This window comes from Bombina bombina, chromosome 1, assembly GCF_027579735.1.
Source record: "Bombina bombina isolate aBomBom1 chromosome 1, aBomBom1.pri, whole genome shotgun sequence".
NCBI classification, from domain to species: Eukaryota; Metazoa; Chordata; class Amphibia; order Anura; family Bombinatoridae; genus Bombina; species Bombina bombina.
In genome coordinates, this window is record NC_069499.1 from 633,877,618 (window position 1) to 633,901,597 (window position 23,980).

Consider the following 23,980-nt stretch of genomic DNA (forward strand, 5'->3'; position numbering starts at 1 on the left):
GGGAGGTTTTAGCAACTCTGGACGACTGTGACACTATTGTAGTCCCAGAGAAATTATGTAGATTGGATAAATACTATGCAGTACCTACTTACACTGATGTTTTTCCAATCCCTAAAAGGTTTTCTGAAATTATTACTAAGGAATGGGATAGACCAGGTGTACCGTTCTCTCCCCCTCCTGTTTTTAAAAAGATGTTTCCTATAGACGCCGCTACACGGGACTTATGGCAGACGGTCCCTAAGGTGGAGTGAGCAGTTTCTACTCTAGCTAAGCGTACCACTATCCCTGTCAAGGACAGTTGTACTTTTCTAGATCCAATGGATAAAAAATTAGAGGGTTACCTTAAGAAAATTTTTATTCAACAAGGTTTTTATTCTCCAGCCTCTTGCATGCATTGCCCCAGTCACTGCTGCCGCGGCTTTCTGGTTTGAGTCCCTAGATGAGGCTCTACAGGTTGAAACCCCGTTGGAAGATATTATTGACAAGCTTAGGGCCCTTAAGCTAGCCAATTCATTTGTTTCTGACGCTGTTGTTCATTTAACCAAGCTAACGGCTAAAAATTCAGGCTTTGCTATCAGGCGCGTAGGGTGCTATGGCTTAAGTCTAAACTTCTCAACATTCCCTTCAAAGGACAGATCCTATTCGGGCCTGGACTGAAGGAGATAATTTCTGACATCACTGGAGGAAAAGGTCACGCCCTTCCTCAAGACAGGTCCAACAAATTAAGGACCAAACAGTCTAGTTTTCGGCCCTTTCGAAACTTTATTAGTGGCGCAGCTTCAACTTCCTCTAACACAAAACAAGAGGGAACTTTTGCCCAGTCTAAGCCGTTCTGGAGACCTAACCAGGCTTGGAACAAGGGGAAACAGGCCAAGAAGCCTGCTGCTGCCTCTAAGACAGCATGAAGGAGCAGCCCCCGATCCGGAAACAGATCTAGTAGGGGGCAGACTCTCTCTCTTCGCCCAGGCTTGGGCAAGAGATGTCCAGGATCCCTGGGCATTGGAAGTTGTGTCCAAGGGTTATCTTCTGAAATTCAAAACCTCTCCCCCAAAAGGGAGATTTCATCTCTCACTTTTATCTGCAAACCAGATAAAGAGAGAAGCATTCTTACATTGTGTTCAAGACCTCCTAGTTATGGGAGTGATCCACCCAGTTCCACAGGAGGAACAGGGACAGGGCTTTTATTCATATCCGTTTGTTGTTCCCAAGAAAGAGGGAACATTTAGACCAATCTTAGATCTCAAGATCTTAAACAAATTTCTCAGAGTCCCATCCTTCAAGATGGAGACTATTCGAACCATCCTTCCTATGATCCAGGAGGGTCAATACAGGCACTACCAGTTTGTGGCTCTTCCCTTCGGGTTGGCCACGGCACCAATAATCTTTACAAAGGTTCTAGGGTCCCTTCTAGTGGTCCTAAGGCCGTGGGCTATAGCAGGAGCCCCTTACTCAGACGACATTCTGATACAGGCGTCGACTTTTCAAGTTGCCAGGTCTCACACAGACATTGTTCTGGCATTTCTGAGGTCGCATGGGTGGAAAGTGAACGAAGAAAAAAGTTCTCTATCCCCTCTCACAAGAGTTTCCTTCCTAGGAACTCTGATAGATTCTGTAGAAATGAAGATTTACCTGACAGAGGCCAGGTTGTCAAAACTTCTAAATTCCTGCCGTGTTCTTTATTCTACTTCTCGCCCTTCAGTGACTCAGTGTATGGAAGTAATCGGCTTAATGGTAGCGGCAATGGACATAGTGCCGTTTGCCCGCCTACATCTCAGACCGCTGCAACTCTGCATGCTCAGTCAGTGGAATGGGGATTACACAGATTTGTCCCCTCTACTAAATCTGGATGAAGAGACCAGTGATTCTCTTCTCTGGTGGCTATCTCGGGTCCATCTGTCCAAGGGTATGACCTTCCGCAGGCCAGATTGGACAATAGTAACGACAGATGCCAGCCTTCTGGGCTGGGGTGCAGTCTGGAACTCCCTGAAGGCTCAGGGCTTGTGGACTCAGGAGGAGACCCTCCTTCCGATAAACATTCTGGAACTAAGAGCAATATTCAATGCTCTTCAGGCTTGGCCTCAGCTAGCTGCGGTCAGGTTCATCAGATTTCAGTCGGGCAACCTCACGACTGTAGCTTACATCAACCATCAAGGGGGAACAAGGAGTTCCCTAGCAATTTTGGAGGTTTCAAAAATAATTCTATGGGCAGAGGTTCACTCTTGCCATCTATCATCTATCCATATCCCAGGAGTAGAGAACTGGGAGGCGGATTTTCTAAGTCGGCAGAGTTTTCATCCGGGGGAGTGGGAACTCCATCCGGAGGTGTTTGCACAGTTGATTCAACTTTGGGGCAAACCAGAACTGGATCTCATGGCGTCTCGTCAGAACGCCAAGCTTGCTTGTTACGGGTTCAGGTCCAGGGATCCCAAGGCAGCGCTGATAGATGCTCTAGCAGCGCCTTGGTCTTTCAACCTGGCTTATGTGTTTCCACCGTTTCCTCTGCTCCCTCGTCTGATTGCCAAGATCAAGCAGGAGAGAGCTTTGGTGATTTTGATAGCTCCTGCGTGGCCACGCAGGACTTGGTATGCAGGACCTTCTACTTCAAGGTCCCTTCAAACATCCAAAGCTAATTTCTCTGCGTCTGACTGCTTGGAGATTGAACGCTTGATTTTTGTCAAAACGTGGTTTTTCCGAGACGGTCATTGATACCTTAATTCAGGCTCGAAAGCCTGTCACCAGGAAAAAATATCATAAGATATGGTGTAAATATCTTCATTGGTGTGAATCCAAGGGTTACTCATGGAGTAAAGTCAGGATTCCCAGGATATTGTCTTTTCTCCAAGAAGGATTGGAGAAGGGATTGTCAGCTAGTTCCTTAAAGGGACAGATTTCTGCTCTGTCTATTCTTTTGCACAAGCGTCTGGCGGATGTTCCAGACGTTCAGGCGTTTTGTCAGGCTTTAGTTAGAATCAAGCCTGTGTTTAAACCTGTTGCTCCGCCATGGAGTTTAAATTTAGTTCTTTAAGTTCTTCAAGGGGTTCCGTTTGAACCTCTGCATTCCATAGATATCAAGCTTTTATCTTGGAAAGTTCTGTTCTTGGTAGCTATCTCTTCGGCTCAAAGAATTTCAGAGTTATTTGCCTTGCAGTGTGATTCCCCTTATCTGATCTTCCATGCAGATAAGGTAGTTTTGCGTACCAAACCTGGGTTTCTTCCTAAGGTGGTATCCAATAAGAATATCAATCAAGAGATTGTTGTTCCGTCACTGTGTCCTAATCCTTCTTCAAAGAAGGAACGTCTATTACACAATCTTGATGTGGTTCGTGCTTTAAAGTTTTATTTACAAGCTACTAAATATTTTCGTCAAACATCTGCATTGTTTGTTGTCTACTCTGGACAGAGGAAAGGCCAAAAGGCTTCAGCAACTTCTCTTTCTTTTTGGTTAAGAAGTATAATCCGCTTAGCTTATGAGACTGCTGGCCAGCAGCCTCCTGTAAGAATTACAGCTCATTCCACTAGAGCGGTGGCTTCCACATGGGCCTTTAAAAATGAGGCTTCTGTTGAACAGATTTGTAAGGCGGCGACTTAGTCTTCGCTTCATACTTTTTCTAAATTCTACAAATTTGATACTTTTGCTTCTTTGGAGGCTATTTTTGGGAGAAAGGTCTTGCAGGCAGTGGTGCCTTCCGTTTAAGCGCCTGCCTTGTCCCTCCCTTTATCTGTGTCCTATAGCTTTGGTATTGGTATCCCACAAGTAATGGATGAATCCGTGGACTGGATACACCTTACAAGAGAAAACTAAATTTATGCTTACCTGATAAATTTATTTCTCTTGTGGTGTATCCAGTCATCGGGTAAGCATAAATTTAGTTTTTCTGAGAAGTGGATAGTGATTAAGCCTCCCTGATGGCTCATAACACACTTGAAGCAGTGATATAAGCAACTTGTTTTCCTGAATGCACACATTAGATATTTTGTGCTGTCACCACCACACATTACACTACCTATGGCTGTCTTTATGGTTTGTGGGTAGTTGAATGGGTGGAAAGAATTTACAGCCTAGATGCTTTTCCAGTGCATGTAACAGGGGGGTATTTTTTGCCAGTTAAGGGGCAATTTCCTACACTCCTTGGCACCTGGTGTTTGTTAGACTCTGCTTTAAGTTAAAGTGACAATTATTTTTTCTTCTTGAGCAGGTGTTAAGGCCCCACCTTTACATTGTGCTATAAGTAACATTTGTGATGTTGGCAGAGCATATACTGGATCTTAATAATGTAGTTGGTATTTCCTTTTTTTTTTTTTTTTTTTTTTTTGGCAATAAGAATGGAAACAAGCATGAAGAAGTTAAACTTGTAATCAATATGTAAACTCAATTTTTTCTTTCAGGGATCTGAGGTCCGTCGTCCCCACGAACCATCAAGGACACCTATGAAACCCTTCATTCTAACACGTGATGCTTTGCAGGCAAAGTATGCCAGCTTTATTAATATTTCAGTTATTCTCTCTGAGTCCTTCTGACTTTAATCTGCCTGTTCAGCTATCATTCCAGCTTCCAAGTTCTGTGACTGAGTATGCTTTTAATCTTCAGGGTCTTTGGAGCAGGGTACCCAAGCCTACCAACTATGACAGTGGATGACTGGTATGATCAGCACAGAAAGAAGGGGGTCCTGCCTGACCAAGGAGTAATTAGCCATACAAAGGGTACGTCCTATTATGCATTGTGCTATTGTAATCAACTATGAGAAAATCAGATTTATCTGGACTACAAAGTAGTGTTTATGTAGCAGGTCCAGGGTGAAATATAACTGTTATTTGAAAGGTCAGTTCTATTTTCCATTTGCTTTTGATGTACCTTCTTCCATATCTAACAGACGAGGAGCAAGAGGCAGCTGAACGAGAGAAGAAGGAGGAAGAGGATGATCCAGATACACTACAGAAAGCTCGGCATTGGGAAGACTGGAAGGACACTCACCCAAGAGGCTATGGGAATAGAAAGAACATGGGTTAAGCCGTATATTTGCCTGTCTGTAATTATGTAATACAGTTTGTAATTGCACAAGGTGGATTACTAAAAGCTCATAAATATGGACATTTGTCATACATGACATGTGGCGTGCAGTATCTCCTTGTACAAGGGGATAACATTGTGCGGTGTGGGGTCATACAGCTTGAAATAGTGTTCTTTTGTCCTTACCTTATGCCCTCAATGCAGACTGTTATTCATAATGCACTTGAGCTGCTGTTTATATTTATTTTTTTGTTGCTGTGTTTTTTTTTAATAAACAATGTTCTGCCAAATAAACCTGTTTAATAACATCTGTTCAAATGTAGCACTTGGTTCACTTCCACACAAGAATAATGATTTCAATTAAAAAACTAAATGACCGTAACTACATTTTAAGCATTCTTTTAAATCAAGCTTCTTTTTGAGTTAGTTTATAGCTGGAATTCTATTAAACTGAAGTGGGTTTTTTTTTGTAATAGAAAGTTAAGCAACACATTTGCACAGGAATTATTAACCGTCTCCTATGGTGTTGGTGAAGGGCAAGTTTTAGGTTTCCATTTATCTAATGAAGAGAGTTCAGTAAGTCAGTGATGAAACTGTCTGGGTCATAGATGAGAGAGGTGGAAATGTCTGAGTTCAAGGTGTATGTCTGAGAGAAAGTAATTGCATGCGTTGAACATTTTTATATGCAGTAGAGTGCTGGGCCCTGCTGACACTAATTTAAACAAATTGAAATAGCATCTGCTATAACTTTTACTGCACGTGTACAATTCTTCACATAATTTTGAAAAAATGTTTAATTATTTTTGTATGTAAGTTTTGTCAATTTATATTTAGTTTTATGACCACCTGCCATTAACATGGTCATCAGACCCCTCCTTTTAAAGAAGGATGTAATTTGTTGAAGCACCTTTTTGTGTGGTTGATTCATGGAATAGATTTCCAGTAGAGGTGCTAAGGACAAATGCTGTAAGGGAATTTTGAGAATTACATTTTAAAAGGCTCAGTGTCTGTTTTTTGCTCCATACTCTTTGTATCCTTTGAAAAGCAGATATGTAGGCTTAGGAGTGTGCACATGTTTGAAGCATTATATTGCTGTAGTTTTGCAAGAATGCTTTTAACAATGTTATACATTTGCAAGAGCAGTTAATGGCAACCGTGTTTGCTGCCATGCAGTGCTCAAGACTCGTGCACGCTACTTACATAGATATCCTCTTCAACAAAGTATACCATAGAACAAAGTAAATTGGATAATAAAAGTAAATTGGAATTTATTTTTTTAATTGCATACTCTGAATTGTGAAAGAAACATTTTTGGTTTCATGTCTACTTGAATTAACTCTTATAGGCAATAAAATATTGTATTACATATAAAGTTTGGCTGGATTATAAAATACTAGTCCTAAAGCCAGTGTACAGGGGCCACTTTTTTGCACCCCTTGCTCTCTCTCTATCCCCCCTCTCTTCTGCTCTCCCCCTCTCTTTTGCTGTCTCTCCCCCTCTCTCTTTTGCTGTCTCTCCCCCTCTCTTTTGCTCTCTCTCGCTGTCTCTCTCGCTGTCTCTCTTGCTGTCTCTCTCTCTTTCTCTCTCTCGCTGTCTGTCTCTCTCTCTCGCTGTCTGTCTCTCTCTCTCGCTGTCTGTCTCTCTCTCTCGCTGTCTGTCTCTCTCTCTCGCTGTCTGTCTCTCTCTCTCTCTCTCTCGCTGTTTGTCTCTCTCTCTCTCTCGCTCTCTCTCTGTCTCTCTCGCTGTCTGTCTCTCTCGCTCTCTCTCTGTCTCTCTCGCTGTCTGTCTCTCTCTCTCTCTCTCGCTGTCTGTCTCTCTCTCTCTCGCTGTCTGTCTCTCTCTCTCTCTCTCTCTCTCTCTCTCTGTCTCTCTCGCTCTCTGTCTCTCTCGCTCTCTGTCTCTCTCGCTCTCTCTCGCTCTCTCTCTGTCTCTCTCGCTGTCTGTCTCTCTCTCTCTCTCGCTGTCTGTCTCTCTCTCTCTCTCGCTGTCTGTCTCTCTCTCTCTCTCACTGTCTGTCTCTCTCTCTCTCTCGCTCTGTCTCGCTGTCTCTCTCGCTCTGTCTCGCTGTCTGTCTCTCTCTCTCTCTCGCTCTGTCTCGCTGTCTGTCTCTCTCGCTCTGTCTCGCTGTCTGTCTCTCTCGCTCTGTCTCGCTGTCTGTCTCTCTCGCTCTGTCTCGCTGTCTCTCTTTTCCTCCCTCTCTCTTTTCCTCCCTCTCTCTTTTCCTCCCTCTCTCTTTTCCTCCCTCTCTCTTTTCCTCCCTCTCTCTTTTCCTCCCTCTCTCTTTTCCTCCCTCTCTCTTTTCCTCCCTCTCTCTTTTCCTCCCTCTCTCTTTTCCTCCCTCTCTCTTTTCCTCCCTCTCTCTTTTCCTCCCTCTCTCTTTTCCTCCCTCTCTCTTTTCCTCCCTCTCTCTTTTCCTCCCTCTCTCTTTTCCTCCCTCTCTCTTTTCCTCCCTCTCTCTTTTCCTCTCTCTTTCTTTTTCTCTCTCTCTTTCTCTCTTTCTTTCTCTTTCTTTTTCTCTCTCTCTCTCTTTCTCTCTCTCTCTCTCTCTTTTTCTCTCTCTTTTTTTCTCTCTCTTTTTTTCTCTCTCTCTCTCTCTCTCTCTCTCTCTCTCTCTCTCTCTCTCTCTCTCTCTCTCTCTCTCTTTTTTTTTCTCTCTCTCTCTCTCTTTCTTTCTTTCTTTCTTTCTCTCTCTCTTTCTTTTTCTCTCTCTCTTTCTTTCTCTCTCTCTCTCCCCCTCTCTTTTGAGCTTTCTCTCGCCCCGCCCTGTCACACACTGTAGCCGGCCCAGGCCTAGATGCCAGGTGTTGAAGGCCAGGTGTGTTTGTCCTTGCGCTGTCTCTACTGCGCATGACAGCTTCGGACAAACACACTTGGCCTTTTATATTATAGGATGAAGTGTACTGTTTCTGTATATAGAGCACAACTGTAGTACACAGATTTTTAAAAACAATGTATTAAATTAATACAGTAACCATTTATATAATATTTAAAATGCTGTATTCTTATATTATTTATAAAATGGCAGCATGCAGCTCTGAACAGAGAGGCATTCTGATAAGTTTCATTAGGACAGAATTTGTATCAGAAGAGGAATGTTAGGTTCTGTTCAATATAGTTTGCCATCTAAAACACTGGTTTGTGGGAGAGGGATATCTGAGTTGAATAGAGAATAATGGGATTAACATAAAAACATCATGACAAATCCTTTTTTGTTGTTTTGTTACTACATTACAAAAAAAGGAACTGCAAAATAAACAATTTACATTGCAACCTTATGAGAAAGGCTTTAAAGACCCTAAAAGTATGTTAGTAAGAATAGCTAATAATACCGTTCAGCAGTTGTCCTGCATGTAATTTGTTTAGAGCCCAGCCTGTGTTCACTTTCTGTCCTTGTTAGAAAGCTTCAGGCTATGACCTCACATTATGTGTTCTAAGGATTTCTAGTCTTCACTACATGTTTTTCTACACTGTGTACAGCACTGTACCTGCTCTGTGTTTGTGTTGACCACAGAGCTAGCCAGTTAAGGACAAGTAAAATAAATAACGTTAGATAAAATAGAATAATTGTGATTGTCTACATGTTTTGCTTATTTTTTTTTTTATGTCCTCAAACTTTGCTTAGCTATACTATTAAAGGGACAGTAAAGTCAAAATTAAACTTTTATGATTCAGATGAAGAAGTTGTTTAAAATTGCATGTTCTGTTAACTTCTATTATCAAATTTGCTTGGTATCCTTTATTAAAGACTGAACATGCACATGTTTAGAACAGTCTATGGCAGCAGTGTTTTTGAGCTATGTATAACATGGCTATAAACAATGTTACAAACACTGCTGCCTCCAGGTGCACACTCCTGAGCTCACCTAGGATTACCCTTTAACAAAGGATATGATAAGAGCTAATCAAAATTGATAAAAGAAGTAAAATGGAAAGTTTGTTAAAATGTTGTGCTGCATCCAATCCATTTAAGTTAAATTTTACTGTCCCTTTTAATTAGGACAATATCCACCTGTAATAAAACATATATTGTGCATTATGGTCATTATGTAAGTGTATTGGGGGTTACAGTCCAATAGATCAATAATATCTAACTGAGAATAGGAGGAAGGTTAGGGGAATTGACTTCCCCATGGAACATCCTCAGTGACACACAGATAAGGGACTGCGTTTGTTTTGGAGCGAGTCCGATTAACCCTGGACCAAGGACAGAAAAGTTTCATCATAGCGGAGAACATACCATCCTGTTATGTGCAGGGTAACTTTTTACAGATATTTAGAACTGACTCTACAACAGAGGTCTGTGTGCTAGTCTATGTTTTAGTTTGCTGATGAGTGGATACAGCTTTACAGACAGTTTTCACCCTGCCTGTAAAGTGGCACCATCCCTTACAAAGTAAAAGGATTTGCAAGAAATCGACAACATAAAGACTAAGAGCCATGAAAACGATTATTGCTGCCTATTCTAAAGATCATCAAGGTGAGTGTGTACATAACGGGCACGTATGCCCACCTATAACTGACTTTGCACCCTCAAAAAACTAAACTATACCTTTTTATCATTTTTTTAAAGAAAAATAAACCACAAGGACACCAGCATTGTTGTATGTATAACAATTTGCACAAAGAAGGAATCTATTATTCATTTTTATGTTGATTAAATGGCTATTTGTTGTTTTTTTAACAATTATTTTAAATTGTTCTTTTTATGTTTTTTGGAATAAATTATCTGATTCACTTGTGTAAAGTCAGAAATGCTTTATATATATATATATATATATATATATATATATATATATATATATATATATATATATATAAACATATAAACAACAGTCTGCTTAGGATTTGTGTGTGTGTCCTAGAAAAAATATATATATCCACAAACCTGTAATAGCCGTTTAGTCCATTTGTTTTGCTAAATAATGATGATCAGTCCTATTTCATTTTGAATGTGTCTGCTGTGAAGATGGTCACAGAAACAGCCCAACATGGATAACTATCTAAATACAAAGTATGACGTTACATTTTTTTTCACATGCAGCATTTCGTAATTCGTATAGACCACACTATTTTAAACAACTTTCCAATTTACTTCTATTTTCTAATTAGCTTACCTCTCTCTGTATCCTTTGTTGAAAATCATACCTAGGTAGGCTCCTGAGGTGGGAGCTAGCTGCTGATTAGTGGCTGAACATTGGCTTATCAATGTGTTCAGCTAACTCCCAGTAGTGCATTGTTGCTCCTTCAACAAAGGATACCAAGAGAATTAAGCAAATTTGTTAGTAGAAGTAAATTAGAAAGTTGCTTAAAAATGTGTTCTATCTCAAGCATCAAAGTAAAATTGGGTTTCATGTCCCTTTAAGGTATGAATATAGGACTAATAATAGTAATTGTTTTAAATATAAAAGCAATTTCTGTATGTTACTCTCTATACCACCATTGTCTATGAGACAAACACCTCAGCTGCCCTACTACAGGCTTCTAGTACTCAATACAGGTACCTGTCACATATGCATATAAAAACATATTTGACAGAACTACTACGCCGCTGTAGTTTTAAAAAAAAAATCTTAAAAAGTTCAGTCAAAAAGGAGCGTTAAATTGCTTTTCCTCCTTATTGCATACAGAAAATGTGTTTTTATTATAAATTATATTATTCTTTTAAGCAGTGTTCATGTGGTGAAAACCTATTTTTTGTAGTATTCTTTATAACAATGAAAGAACACAGCTTGTCTTAGAGCAAAACAGATACCTCAAATACATATATTTGACAAAAAGAATGAAATAACAAAACGGACACCCCAAGTTTACTAAGGACCGCAGAGGCTTTTACAATAATAGCAAATAAAACTAGTCATAAAGTGCAAATTCACTCTCTTGCTAGGAAAATACCCAGATTACAGAACTGTCAATATTTATGCCTTTATTGGTAAACTATGCCAGTTTGTTGAAAGCATTCCAATGACAGATTTAATATTAAATAGAAATAAGATAACAGTTGTGTTTTTAGTGGATAGTTAACAACACCCTTAAACGCATCATAGCCTGTTTTGTTTTTCTGCTTGAAGAGGAATGGCTAGTTCACCAATCAGAGCTATGGGAGTTATGCTTATCAGCTGATGAGCAACTAAGGGCTTGTTTCCATTGAGCCTTTAAAAATGGAGCCGTAAGCTACCGAAGTTGCTGGTAGCTAAAAGTAATTTATGTCTCCATTTTAGTACCAGGTTTCCATTGAAATATTTTGCTGATTACGTGCAGTCACCCTTTTCGTGTAGTTAGCGTTGTGTTAAAGCTTCCATCTGCTGCCGGATTTCTTGAAAATTAATTAGTTTCTATGGTAACCCGATCTTACACTATGGGACTTGATCACATATACGGCGCCGTATACAAGTGTGGCGCATAAATTTTACCCATGGCTCGCTGTTATTACCCCCATAAACTAACATAAATAGAACCGGCGTCCCAAGTGGGTATCATATATTCAGCGCAAGAACTTACGCGGTGAAAATGGAGACATTTTACTCCATTATCACCTCGCTACACATAGGCAGGCACAGCAAGCCTTGCGCTGAGTATATGAGCACCGTAACTCTCTAAAAGCAAACACCAAACACATGAGCAATACGTACTTCTCAACCGCCATCCCTCACAATAACTAATACATGTATTAACCCCTAATCCTCCAACCCCCATGTCGCACAGTATCTATTAAAGTTATTAACTCCTAATCTGCCACCCACCCACAACGCACAGTATCTAATTACACTATTAACCCCTAATCTAACCCCTAATCCGCCACCCCCACAACGCAAAGTATTATTCTAATCACTAAGCCCCCTAACCTAACACCCCCTAAATTAACCCCCATTACATAAAATAAAAAAGACTATTTAACTAATAAATTAATTAAAAATACCAAAATCAAAAACCCTAATTTAAAATAAAAAATCCTAATTACATAAAAAATAAAACCTAAGATTAAATTTAAATACGAAATCTAAGATTACATAAAATAAAAACATAAATAAAATTATCCAAAATAAAAACATTTAAACCTAATAACCCTATAAACACAAAAAGCCACCTCAAAATAAAAACACCCCCTAATTTAAGACTAAACTGAATCAATCATCCCTTTTACCTAAAAAAAAACTACAAATTAACCTCTAACAGTAAAATGACCCCAACCCCCCAAAATAAAAAAGACTTAACTCTATAAAAATCTAATCTACCGATTCCCCCAAGAGGGGCATTTGTATGGGCATTCAGCTCTTTTGCTGCCCATTAAAAAAAATAAAAAATCCTAATCTTAAAAAAAAAAAAAACACCCCAAAAACTAAAAAAAAAAACTGACACTAACCCAAAAAATTTTACTCACCAATCCTGAAGTCCATCTTCTTCCAGGAGGAGAAAGTCTTCTTCCAGGTTGGCACTATCTTCTTCCCGGAGGTGCGGAGCGGTCTTGCGAACAGCCAATAGGATTTAAGCAGCATTCATCCTTTTGGCTGATTTGAAATTTTCAGCCAATAGGAATGCAAGGTACCCAATATAAGGTACCTTGCATTCAATCTTCAGTGTGCGACGGATGATCACATGAAGAGGACCTCCACCTCGCCGAAGAACGCTCCGCGTACCGGAAGACTGCTCCGCACCTCCGGGAAGAAGATCTTCGCCGCCTGGATGAAGACTTTTCTCCGCCTGGAAGAAGATGTATGTCCGGACTTCAGGAGCGGTGAGTAAATTTTTTGGGGTTAGTATTAGGTTTTTTTGGGGGGTGTTTTTTTTTTTTTAGATTAGGGATTTTTTTTAATTTTTAATGGGCAGCAAAAGTGCTGATTTGCAATGCCCATACAAATGCCCCTTTAGGGGCAATCGACAGATTCGATTTTTAATTAGTTAGGGCTTTTTTATTTTGGGGGGTTTTACTGTTAGGGGTTAATTTGTTTTTTTTAGGTAAAAGAGCTGATTACTTCAGGGCAATGCCCTACAAAAGGCCCTTTTAAGGGCAATTGGTAGTTTAGTCTTAGATTAGGGGATGTTTTTATTTTGGGGTGGCTTTTTTGTTTTTATAGGGGTATTAGATTAGGTTTAAATGTTTTTATTTTGGATAATTTCGTTTATTTTTTTCTGGAATATTAGATTTTTTTATTTTATGTCATCTTAGATTTTGTAGTTACATTTAATTTGGGTTTTTATTTTTTATTTAATGTTAGGATTTTTTATTTTAATTTTAGATTAGGAATTTCTTATTTTGGTATTTTTAATTAATTTATTAGTAAAATTAGTCTTTATTTTATGTAATGGGTTTAACTTAATGGGTGTTAGGTTAGGGGGCTTAGTGATTAGATTAATACTTTGCGTTGTGGGGGGTGGCGGTTTAGGGGTTAATAGGTTAAATAGGTACTTTGCGTTGTGGGGGGTTGGCGGTTTAGGGGTTAATAGGTACTTTGCTTTGTGGGGGATGGTGTATTATGGGTTAATAACTATTAGATACTTTGCGATGTGGGGGTTGGCCGATTAGGTATTAATAGTTTAAATAGGTAGCTTGCGTTGTGGGGGGTGGCGGTTTAGAGGTTAATAAAAAATTTATTATTAGTTGCGATGTGGGGGGGTGGCGGTTTAGATGTTAATACTTTTTTTTATTAGTTGCAATGTGGGGGGATGGCAGATATAGGGGTTTTGACGTGTCAGGTTTATTTTTGGGAGGCGGGTTAGATTTCAATGCGAACTAGGCATCAAAAAGCTCCTTTTTCTTCTTTTACACCTAGTTGAGCTAGATGTAATTTTTGTTAATGTATCGACAGCCTTCGAAGTCTATTAATGGTTTGCGTTTATAGATTAGCGGCTTCTAATACTTTCTATGGGACACAAAAATGTTTTTGGCAGCTGGAGTTCGGTTACCAAATTTGAGGTATAACTAGGGTGAACATATTGTCGCTTTAAAAAGGGACGCATTTGAAAAATACATATGTCAGGGTTCTTATATAAAACCTTTCTTTAAACAGCCCTGAAAGCAGCCCTGACATATGTATTTTTCATATGTTTCCCTTTTTAACCCCTTAATGACCGAGGACATGCAGGGTACGTCCTCTAAAAAAAGGCAGTTAACGCCTGAGGACGTACCCTGCACGTCCTCAGTCTGGAAAGCAGCTGGAAGCGATCCTGCTCGCTTCCAGCTGCTTTCCGGTTATTGCAGTGATGCCTCGACATCGAGGCATCCTGCAATAACACTTTCTGGCCATCCGATGCAGAGAGAGCCACTCTGTGGCCCTCTCTGCACCGGACATCGATGGCCGGTATCGTTGGTGGGTGGGAGCCGACTTGGGAGGCGGGTGGGCGGCCATCGGTGTGATCTGGAAGGTGGAGGGGGGGCGGGATCGGGGGCGGAGCCTTCGGGGGCGCGCACGGGCGCGTGCACGGTGGGTGGCGGCCGGGCGGGCGCGTGCACGGGGCGGGAGCGGGTGGGAACCGCTACACTACAGAAAAAAAGTAAAGAGTAAAGTGTATTAAAAAATGAAATAAACATTTTAAAAAAAAAGCATTTAAGCGATCTGGAAGGGGTGGGGGGTTGGTATTGGGGGGGGGGAAGCTACACTACAGAAAAAGGAAATTTTTTTAATAAAAACACATATTTTCACTAAAATGGGTACTGGCAGACAGCTGCCAGTACCCAAGATGGCGCACATTAAGTCAGAGGGGGAGGGTTAGAGAGCTGTTGGGTGGGGGATCAGTGAGGTTGGGGGCTAAGGGGGATCCTACACAGAAGCATATGTAAATATGCTAAAACAAAATGCACAAAAATGCACAAATTTTCCTTTTATTTTAGTACTGGCAGAGTTTCTGCCAGTACTTAAGATGGCGGGGACATTTGTGGGGTAGGGGAGGGAAGAGAGATGTTTGGGAGGGATCAGGGGGTCTGATGTTTCAGGTGGGAGGCTGATCTCTACACTAAAGCTAAAATTAACCCTGCAAGCTCCCTACAAGCTACCTAATTAACCCCTTCACTGCTAGCCATAATACACGTGTGATGCGCAGCGCCATTTAGCAGCATTCTAATTACCAAAAAGCAACGCCAAAGTCATATATGTCTGCTATTTCTGAACAAAGGGGATCCCAGAGAAGCATTTACAACCATTTGTGCCATAATTGCACAAGCTGTTTGTAAATGATTTCAGTGACAAACCTAAAATTGTGAAAAATGTAATGTTTTTTTTAATTTGATCGCATTTGGCGGTGAAATGGTGGCATGAAATATACCAAAATGGGCCTAGATCAATACTTGGGGTTGTCTACTACACTACACTAAAGCTAAAAATACCCCAAAAAGCTCCTTACATGCTCCCTAATTAACCCCTTCACTGCTGGGCATAATACACGTGTGGTGCGCAGTGGCATTTAGCGGCCTTCTAATTACCAAAAAGCAATGCCAAAGCCATATATGTCTGCTATTTCTGAACAAAGGGGATCCCAGAGAAGAATTTACAACCATTTATGCCATAATTGCACAAGCAGTTTGTAAATAATTTCAGTGAGAAACTGAAAGTTTGTGAAAAAGTGAACAATTTTTTGTATTTGATCGCATTTGGCGGTGAAATGGTGGCATGAAATATACCAAAATGGGCCTAGATCAATACTTTGGGATGTCTTCTAAAAAAAATATATATATATGTCAATGGATATTCAGGGATTCCTGAAAGATATCAGTGTCCCAATGTAACTAGCGCTAATTTTGAAAAAAATATGTTTTGAAAATAGCAAAGTGCTACTTGTATTTATGGCCCTATAAGTTACAAAAAAAGCAAAGAAGATGTAAACATTGGGTATTTCTAAACTCAGGACAAAATTTAGAAACTATTTAGCATGGGTGTTTTTTGGTGGTTGTAGATATGTAACAGATTTTGGGGTTCAAAGTTAGAAAAAGTGTGTTTTTTTCCATTTTTCCTCATATTTTATAATTTTTTTTATAGTAAATGATAAGATATGATGAAAATAATGGTATTTTTAGAAAGTCCATTTAATGGCGAGAAAAACGGTATATAATATGTGTGGGTACAGTAAATGAGTAAGAGGAAAATTTCAGCTAAACACAAACACTGCAGAAATGTAAAAATAGCCTTGGTCCCAAACGGACAGAAAATGGAAAAGTGCTCTGGTCACTAAGGGGTTAAAGCGGCAATATGGTCACCCTAGGTATAACGGCCATTGGAAGCAGTTGATAAACGAAATTGCTTCCGACAGCATATTTATCGTTTTGCAAGCGCACCCAAACCTAATTACATCTCAATGGAAACGAGCCCTAAGTCGCCATAATCGGTTATTCACAAATATGCATTTCCTGCTAGTTCTAATATCAGTTTAGCTTTTCCATATGTTTAGTTATTGTTCAATTAGTTATATAATAGACAGTTCTTTAGGTTAGTCACTTTAGTTGTATGTATTTCCCAGTTAACTTTTGCAAGACCTGTATGAAGGACATGTATAGAGAAGGCAGAATTAATACTAACCATTTCAATTACCCACTGACGTTTAAAAAGTATTATCAAATTTGCTTTATTCCCATGGCTTTTTTTAGTTAAAGAGATACCTAGTTAGGTGTCTGGAGCTCTACATGGCCAGAAATAGCGCTGCCATATAGTGCTCTTGCAAATGGATAACATTCTTGCAAAACTGCTGCCATATAGTGCTCCAGAAACGTGCACGCTCCTGAGCTTATGTCCCTGCTTTTCAACAAAAGATACTAAGAAAAAAAATACAATTTGATAACAGAAGTAAATTAGAAAGTTGTTTAAAATGTCATGCTCTATCTGAATATACATATATACTACTCATTTTGGGTTTCATGTCCCTTTAAGTACTGAAAAACATCTGAACAAAAATAAATGTTTTAAACTATTTAAAACCTACTTTTATTAACCTTTTAACGCTGTTATGTAGTTCTATTCCATCCTAACCGCGCCGGGCTTTAGCGCCGTTAGGACGGAATAGAACGTCCTAGCCGTTTGGCTGTCCTGAAGCCAACGGCACTTCCAGGATGGGATTGCGGTCAGGAGGGCGTGCCTAGCGTCATAGGGATGCCCCCCTGACTTGATCCCATCATTGAATTCTCGCGATCGTGCAAGTGATTTCAGTTTATCTACATCGAAACATTGTTCCGATTTAGACAAATTAACCCTGTCATCAAAGGGTTAATGATTTTCAAAACTCCACACTTTAAGCTAACATACTATTTTAAAACCCTGGTGACTGATTTATCTTGTCCTCAGTTGCAGTCATGATAGCTAGCTGTAATTGAGGTCTAAACGATCACTGTGTTTCATACACTACAGAATTTGACTTCCAGCCTCACTAAGGTATTCTATAGGGACTGTCTACTTGAAAAAAAAGTTATTGTTAAAAAATATAGAGTACCCCTTTATTACCAATTCCTCAGTTTTGCATAACAAACACTGTTATATTAATACACTTTTTACCTCTGTGATTACCTTGTATCTAAGCCTCTGCAGACTGTCCTCTTATCTGAGTGCTTTTTGCAAACTTGCATTTCAGCCAATTAGTTCTGACTCATGAATAACTCCACAGAAATTAGCAATGTTATCTATATGACACACATGAATTAGCTCTGTCTGCCTGTGAAAAGCTTTGATATAAGAGGCGGCCTTCAAGGGCTTAGAAATCAGAACATAAGTCTAACTAGGTTTAGCTTTCAACAAAGAATACCAAGAGAACAAAGCAAATTTGATGATAAAAGTAAATTGGAAAGTTATTTAAAATTGCACGACCTATCTGAATCAAGAAAGTTTAATTTTGACTTGACTGTCCCTTTAAAGCAAAAGCAAGGAAGCTAAATAATTTATATTACAAGTTGCTTTTGATGTTTTAGAGGCTTTGGGGCCGATTTATCATATGTCAAGTGGACATGATATGCTGATAGGATCATGTCCGCTCGACATCACTGAATGCCGACAACTGTGCAATGCCGCCCCCTGCAGATTCACAGCTAATCGATAGCAGGGGGTGTCAATCAACCCGATCGTATTCGATCAGGCTGATTGCTGTTCGCCGCCTTAGAGGTGGCAGACCAGTTAAGGAGCAGCGGTCTAAGTAGCATTTACATACATTGTAGACCATGCACCTCTCCCCACCACACTACACTAAGTAGCGTATATACATTGTAGACCATGCACCTCCCCCCCACAGACTACACTAAGGGCTAGATTTATCATAGATGAGGCGTACAGGGGCACCTATACGCGCCCCTGTACGCCTCAACTCGCCTGTGGCGGGGCGAAATTACCCGTAGGTAATCAACATTGCACACGAGCGCAATTTTGCGCTCACGTGCAATCCCGCCCCCTGCCCGCGCACAGCCAATCACGCGCGGGCAGGAGCTGCCAATCTCCTTCGTCAGACTCGACAGAGGAGATTGAATTTCGCCACCTTAGAGGTGGCGAAGAGCGTAGGGAAGCAGCGTTCTGGTGACCGCTGCTTGATAAATCACGGCGAGCAAGTTCTTGTGAGAACTTGCTGCCGTAGGGGCTTGATAAATCTAGCCCTAAGTAGCATTTTTTACATAGTATACCATGCATCCCCCCCTCACAGACTACACTAAGTTGCATTTATACATAGAATACCATGCATCCTCCCCCTCACAGACTACACTAAGTAGCATTTATACATAGTATACCATGCATCCTCCCCCTGACAGACTACACTAAGTAGCATTTATACATAGTATACCATGCATCCTCCCCCTCACAGACTACACTAAGCAGCATTTATACATAGTATACCATGCATCCTCCCCCTCACAGACTACACTAAGTAGCATATATACATTGTATACCATGCATCTTCCCCCTTACACACTACACTAAGTTGCATATATACATTGTAGACCATGCATCCTCCCCCTCACAGACTACACTAAGTAGCATTTATACATAGTATACCATGCATCCTCCCCCTCACAGACTACACTAAGTAGCATATATACATTGTATACCATGCATCTTCCCCCTCACACACTACACTAAGTTGCATATATACATTGTAGACCATGTATCCTCCCCCTCACAGACTACACTAAGTAGCATATATACATTGTAGACCATGCATCCTCCCCCTCACAGACTACACTAAGTAGCATATATACATTGTACAATGTGCATTGTCACTCACACACTACACTAAGTAACATATATACATAGTAGATAATGTACCTCCTCCCACTCACTACACTAAGTAGCATATATACATTGTATACCATGCATCCTCCCCCTTACAGACTACACTAAGTAGCATACATACATTGTACAATGTGCATTGTCACTCTCACACACTACAGTAAGTAGCATATATACATAGTAGATAATGTACCTCCTCCCACTCACTACACTAAGTAGCATATATACATTGTAGACCATGCATCCTCCCCCTCACAGACTACACTAAGTAGCATATATACATTGTAGACCATGCATCCTGCCCCTCACAGACTACACTAAGTAGCATATATACATTGTAGACCATGCATCCTCCCCCTCACAGACTACACTAAGTAGCATATATACATTGTAGATCATGCACCTCCTCCCCCACTCACACACTACACTAAGCATATATACATTGTATACCATGCTTCTTCCCCATCACAGACTACATTAAGTAACATATATACAGTGTAGACCATGCATCCTCCCCCTCACAGACTACACTAAGTAGCATATATACATTGTAGACCATGCATCCTCCCCCTCACAGACTACACTAAGTAGCATATATACATTGTAGACCATGCATCCTCCCCCTCACAGACTACACTAAGTAGCATATATACATTGTAGACCATGCATCCTCCCCCTCACAGACTACACTAAGTAGCATATATACATTGTAGACCATGCATCCTCCCCCTCACAGACTACACTAAGTAGCATATATACATTGTAGACCATGCATTCTCCCCCTCACAGACTACACTAAGTAGCATATATACATTGTAGACCATGCATCCTCCACCTCACAGACTACACTAAGTAGCATATATACATTGTAGACCATGCATCCTCCCCCTCACAGACTACACTAAGTAGCATATATACATTGTAGACCATGCATCTTCCCCCTCACACACTACACTAAGTAGCATATATACATTGTAGACCATGCATCCTCCCCCTCACAGACTACACTAAGTAGCATATATACATTGTAGACCATGCATCCTCCCCCTCACAGACTACACTAAGTAGCATATATACATTGCAGACCATGCATCCTCCCCCTCACACACTACACTAAGTAGCATTTATACATAGTATACCATGCATCCTCCCCCTCACAGACTACACTAAGTAGCATATATATATACATTGTAGACCATGCATCCTCCCCCTCACAGACTACACTAAGTAGCATATATACAGTGTAAAAAAATGCATCCTCACACACTATACTAAGTATGATATGTACATTTTTGGTGGTGCAACCCGCCCCTTCCCCCCCCCCCAAAAAAAAAGAACAATCTACCCCAGAGATTCTTAAACTGTTTCACATGGGACACCTTTTTGCATTTGATTTCTTTTTTGTGACCCCCATTATCATATGTCCAAAACAAACCCCTTGTCTGACGGGTATAACAGTTTTTGTTTTTTATACATCAAAATACCACAAGTGAGGGGATTATTAATAAAATTAAGTAAATTCAACTTTCCTTCTTAATACAAGGAGAGTCCACGGCTTGATTCCTTACTGTTGGGAAATACTGAACCTGGCCACCAGGAGGAGGCAAAGACACCCCAGCCAAAGGCTTAAATACCTCTCCCACTTCCCCTATCCCACAGTCATGGCAGAGAAGTGTCAGAAGATTTTGGAGTTTGTTCCTCAGGAGGTATATATGCCTTTTATTATGGAACTGGAGTTTTAAGTAGTCTTGTCAGCCTCTCAGTGAGAGCATTGACAAAAGTTAGAGTCTGAGATGCAGGGAGAGTCTTTCTGCAAACCCATCCAGTCTGCCTGCTAACAGCTCCTTAAGCAACCAGTGTTGACGAGTTTCACTGTCTGCTTTCCTCACTCAAGTCCATGTCAGGAGCGATGCTACAAGACTGTCACACTTGAGAGGCTGTGTTTCTGTTCCAAAGCACGGATTCTGGTAAGATCGTTTCAATTTTCACTTATGTTGAAATTGCTGAAGACAGGGTCACAGTGATTCCAATCAGAAAATATAACCTTGGTGGCTTACATTACCCATCAGGGGGGAACGAGAAGCTCCCTAGCGATGAGGGAAGTATATTGGATTCTGGAGTGGGCGGAGGACCACAGCTGTTCGCTGTCAGTGATCCACATTCCGGGTGGGAAGCGGATTTTCTCAGCAGACACTCCTTTCATCTGGGGGAATGGTCTCTCCATCCCAAAGTGTTTGCTGAGATATGCTTCAGGTGGGGGACACCGGAGATAGATCTCATGGCGTCTCGTCTCAATATCAAACTACCCAGATATGGGTCGAGGTCCAGGGATCCTCAGGCAGAGCTAATAGATGCATTAGCAGTGATTTGGAGGTTCAATCTAATCTACCTATTTCCGACATTACCACTCCTTCCTCAGGTAGTGGCCTGCATCAAGCAGGAGCAGGCGTCAGTAATACTGATTGCTCCATGGTGGCCGTGAAGGACGTGGTTCGCGGACCTAGTGAGGATGTCATCTTCTCCTCCATGGAACTTACCTTGTCGCAGGTATCTGCTGGAACAATGTCCTTTTGTTCATTAAAATCTAGATTCTCTGAGGCTAACTGCGTGGAGATTGAACGCTTAGTCCTAGCCAAGAGAGAGTTTTCTGAGAGAGTTATTGATACTCTCATTCAAGATTGTAAGCCGGTTACTCGTAACATCTATCATAAGGTGTGGAGAACCTACTTATTCTGGTGTGAAGAGCGTGGATTTCCTTGGCATAAGGTTAAGGTTGCCAGGATTCTATTTTTTCTCCAGGATGGTCTGAAGAAGGGTCTTTCTTCCAGTTCCCTGAGGGGACAGATTTCAGCCTTGTCTGTTTTACTGCACAATAGGCTCTCTGAGCTTCCAGATGTTCAGTCTTTTGTTAAGGCTCTGATTAGGATCAGACCTGTGTTCAGATCTTCGGCTCCCCCTTGGAGTCTGAATTCGGTTCTTAAAGTTTTGAAACGGGCTCTGTTTGAGCCTATGCATGAAATTGATATTACGTTGTTGTCCTGGAAAGTTCTCTTTCTACTGGCTATTGCTTCAGCGTTTAGATTATCTGAAATTGGCGCCCTGCAATGTGAGCCTCCTTATCTGGTGTTCCATTTGGATAAGGCTGTCCTACGTACTAAGTTAGGCTTTCTCCCTAAAGTCGTGTCAGACTGCAACATCAATCAAGAGATTGTGGTCCCTTCTTTGTGTCCTAATCCTCCTTCTTCGAAGGAACGTTTACTTCATAATTTGGACGTGGTTTGTACCTTGAAGTTTTATCTTCAAGCTACTAAGGATTTTAGACAAGCTTCTTCCTTGTTTGTGGCATATTCTCGTTAAGCGTAAGGGCCAGAAGGTCTCTTTGACTTCCTTATCTTTTTGGTTGAGGAGTCTTATCCACTTAGCTTATGAGACAGCGGGACATAGATCTCCTCAGAGGATTACGGCTCACTCTACTAGAGCAGTGGATTCCTCTTGGGCCTTAAATAACGAGACCTCTATGGATCAGATTTGTAAGGCGGCTACCTGGTCCTCCTTACATACTTTTTCTAAATTTCACAAGTTTGAAGCAGCCTTCGGGGGAGAGGTTTTGCAGGCTGTGGTGCCCTCGGATTAGGGTCCATCTCTCTTTTTGTCCCTCCCGTTTTCATTCAGTGTCCTCTAGAGCTTGGGTATATGTTTCTCAACAGTAAGGAATGAATCCGTGGACTCTCCTTGTTTTAAGAAAGAAAAGATAAATTATGCTTACCAGATAATTTTATTTCCTTCTGTACAAGGAGAGTCCACGGCCCTGCCCGTGTTCTTCGATGGGCGGCCCCCTAAATTTATATTTTCTTCTGGTACCTGTTATACCCTGATATTTCTCCTACTGTTGTTTCCTCGGCAGAATGACTGGGGGATAGGGGAAGTGGGAGAGGTATTTAAGCCTTTGGCTGGGGTGTCTTTGCCTCCACCTGGTGGCCAGATTCAGTATTTGCCAACAGTAAGGAATTTAGCCGTGGACTCTCCTTGTACAGAAGGAAATGAAATTATCTGGTGAGCATAATTTATGTTTTCGTAGATTTTGCTATAATCACTAATAGTTAGACTCTTTTGTCTAACTCCACGTTCCTTCTCCCCCACATGTGGCCATGAGCAATGCCCACACATTTGAAAAGGTACAAAATTAGCTTCTTCCCTACCTGACATTAAGCAATATACAGAAAAAAATATTCATACACAAATCATACACAAATTACACTCACTCATAAATATGCACACACACACAGTACATTATCATTCTTGTGTGTACCCCCAAACATATTTAAGTGACCCCCATTTTAAGAAGCGCCGCACTACAATAAATAGCATATGTACATTGTAGATCGTGCAACCTCCCCTTCATACACTAATATTAGCAGACTGTGGTAGAATGAATGTTATACCATGAATTTTATCAATTATATATATAAATAAAACCAATGATATTAGTTTCTTACTCACAATCTGGGATACAATTACCTACATATCCAGATGTATAAAGTGGACAATAGTAGTGTTATCCTGCTCTCATACACTCCTATGTTATTTATTGTATATACATTACTGTACTATGAATTGTATATAAATTACAAGTATTGAGAAAATATTTGCAGTCTCTCACTTGTGTACTATTATGTATGCATGATGGGTATATGCTTAGATACTGAGTATACAGGTATGCCAAATTTCCATTATGTGCATGTAGATGCTAATACTTCTTATGTGTTACTATATCATTTTCACTTGTAGA

General features: G+C 40.6%; 2 protein-coding genes across 3 annotated transcripts in view; both read left to right on the forward strand.

Moving 5' to 3' along the window:
• Positions 1-5,302, forward strand: part of IGBP1 (immunoglobulin binding protein 1) — a 15,789-nt gene extending 10,487 nt beyond the window's left edge. The window contains exons 4-6 of the mRNA XM_053699044.1: positions 4,387-4,469; positions 4,589-4,701; positions 4,872-5,302. Coding sequence (XP_053555019.1) covers positions 4,387-4,469; positions 4,589-4,701; positions 4,872-5,008 — 333 coding nt within the window. The 3' untranslated portion in view covers positions 5,009-5,302. The remainder of the gene's footprint in view (positions 1-4,386; positions 4,470-4,588; positions 4,702-4,871) is intronic.
• A 4,122-nt stretch (positions 5,303-9,424) lies between these two features.
• LOC128645799 (diacylglycerol O-acyltransferase 2) overlaps positions 9,425-23,980 on the forward strand; it is a 71,766-nt gene continuing 57,210 nt past the window's right edge. The window contains exons 1-2 of one of the 2 annotated variants that reach the window (XM_053699046.1): positions 9,426-9,485; positions 9,579-9,609. Coding sequence is in view for 1 of the 2 variants with exons in the window: in XM_053699045.1 (XP_053555020.1) it covers positions 9,446-9,485 (40 nt within the window). In the remaining variant the exon portion in view is untranslated. Of the gene's footprint in view, positions 9,486-9,578; positions 9,610-23,980 lie in introns of both variants that reach the window. The other variant, XM_053699045.1, reaches the window with a different exon arrangement.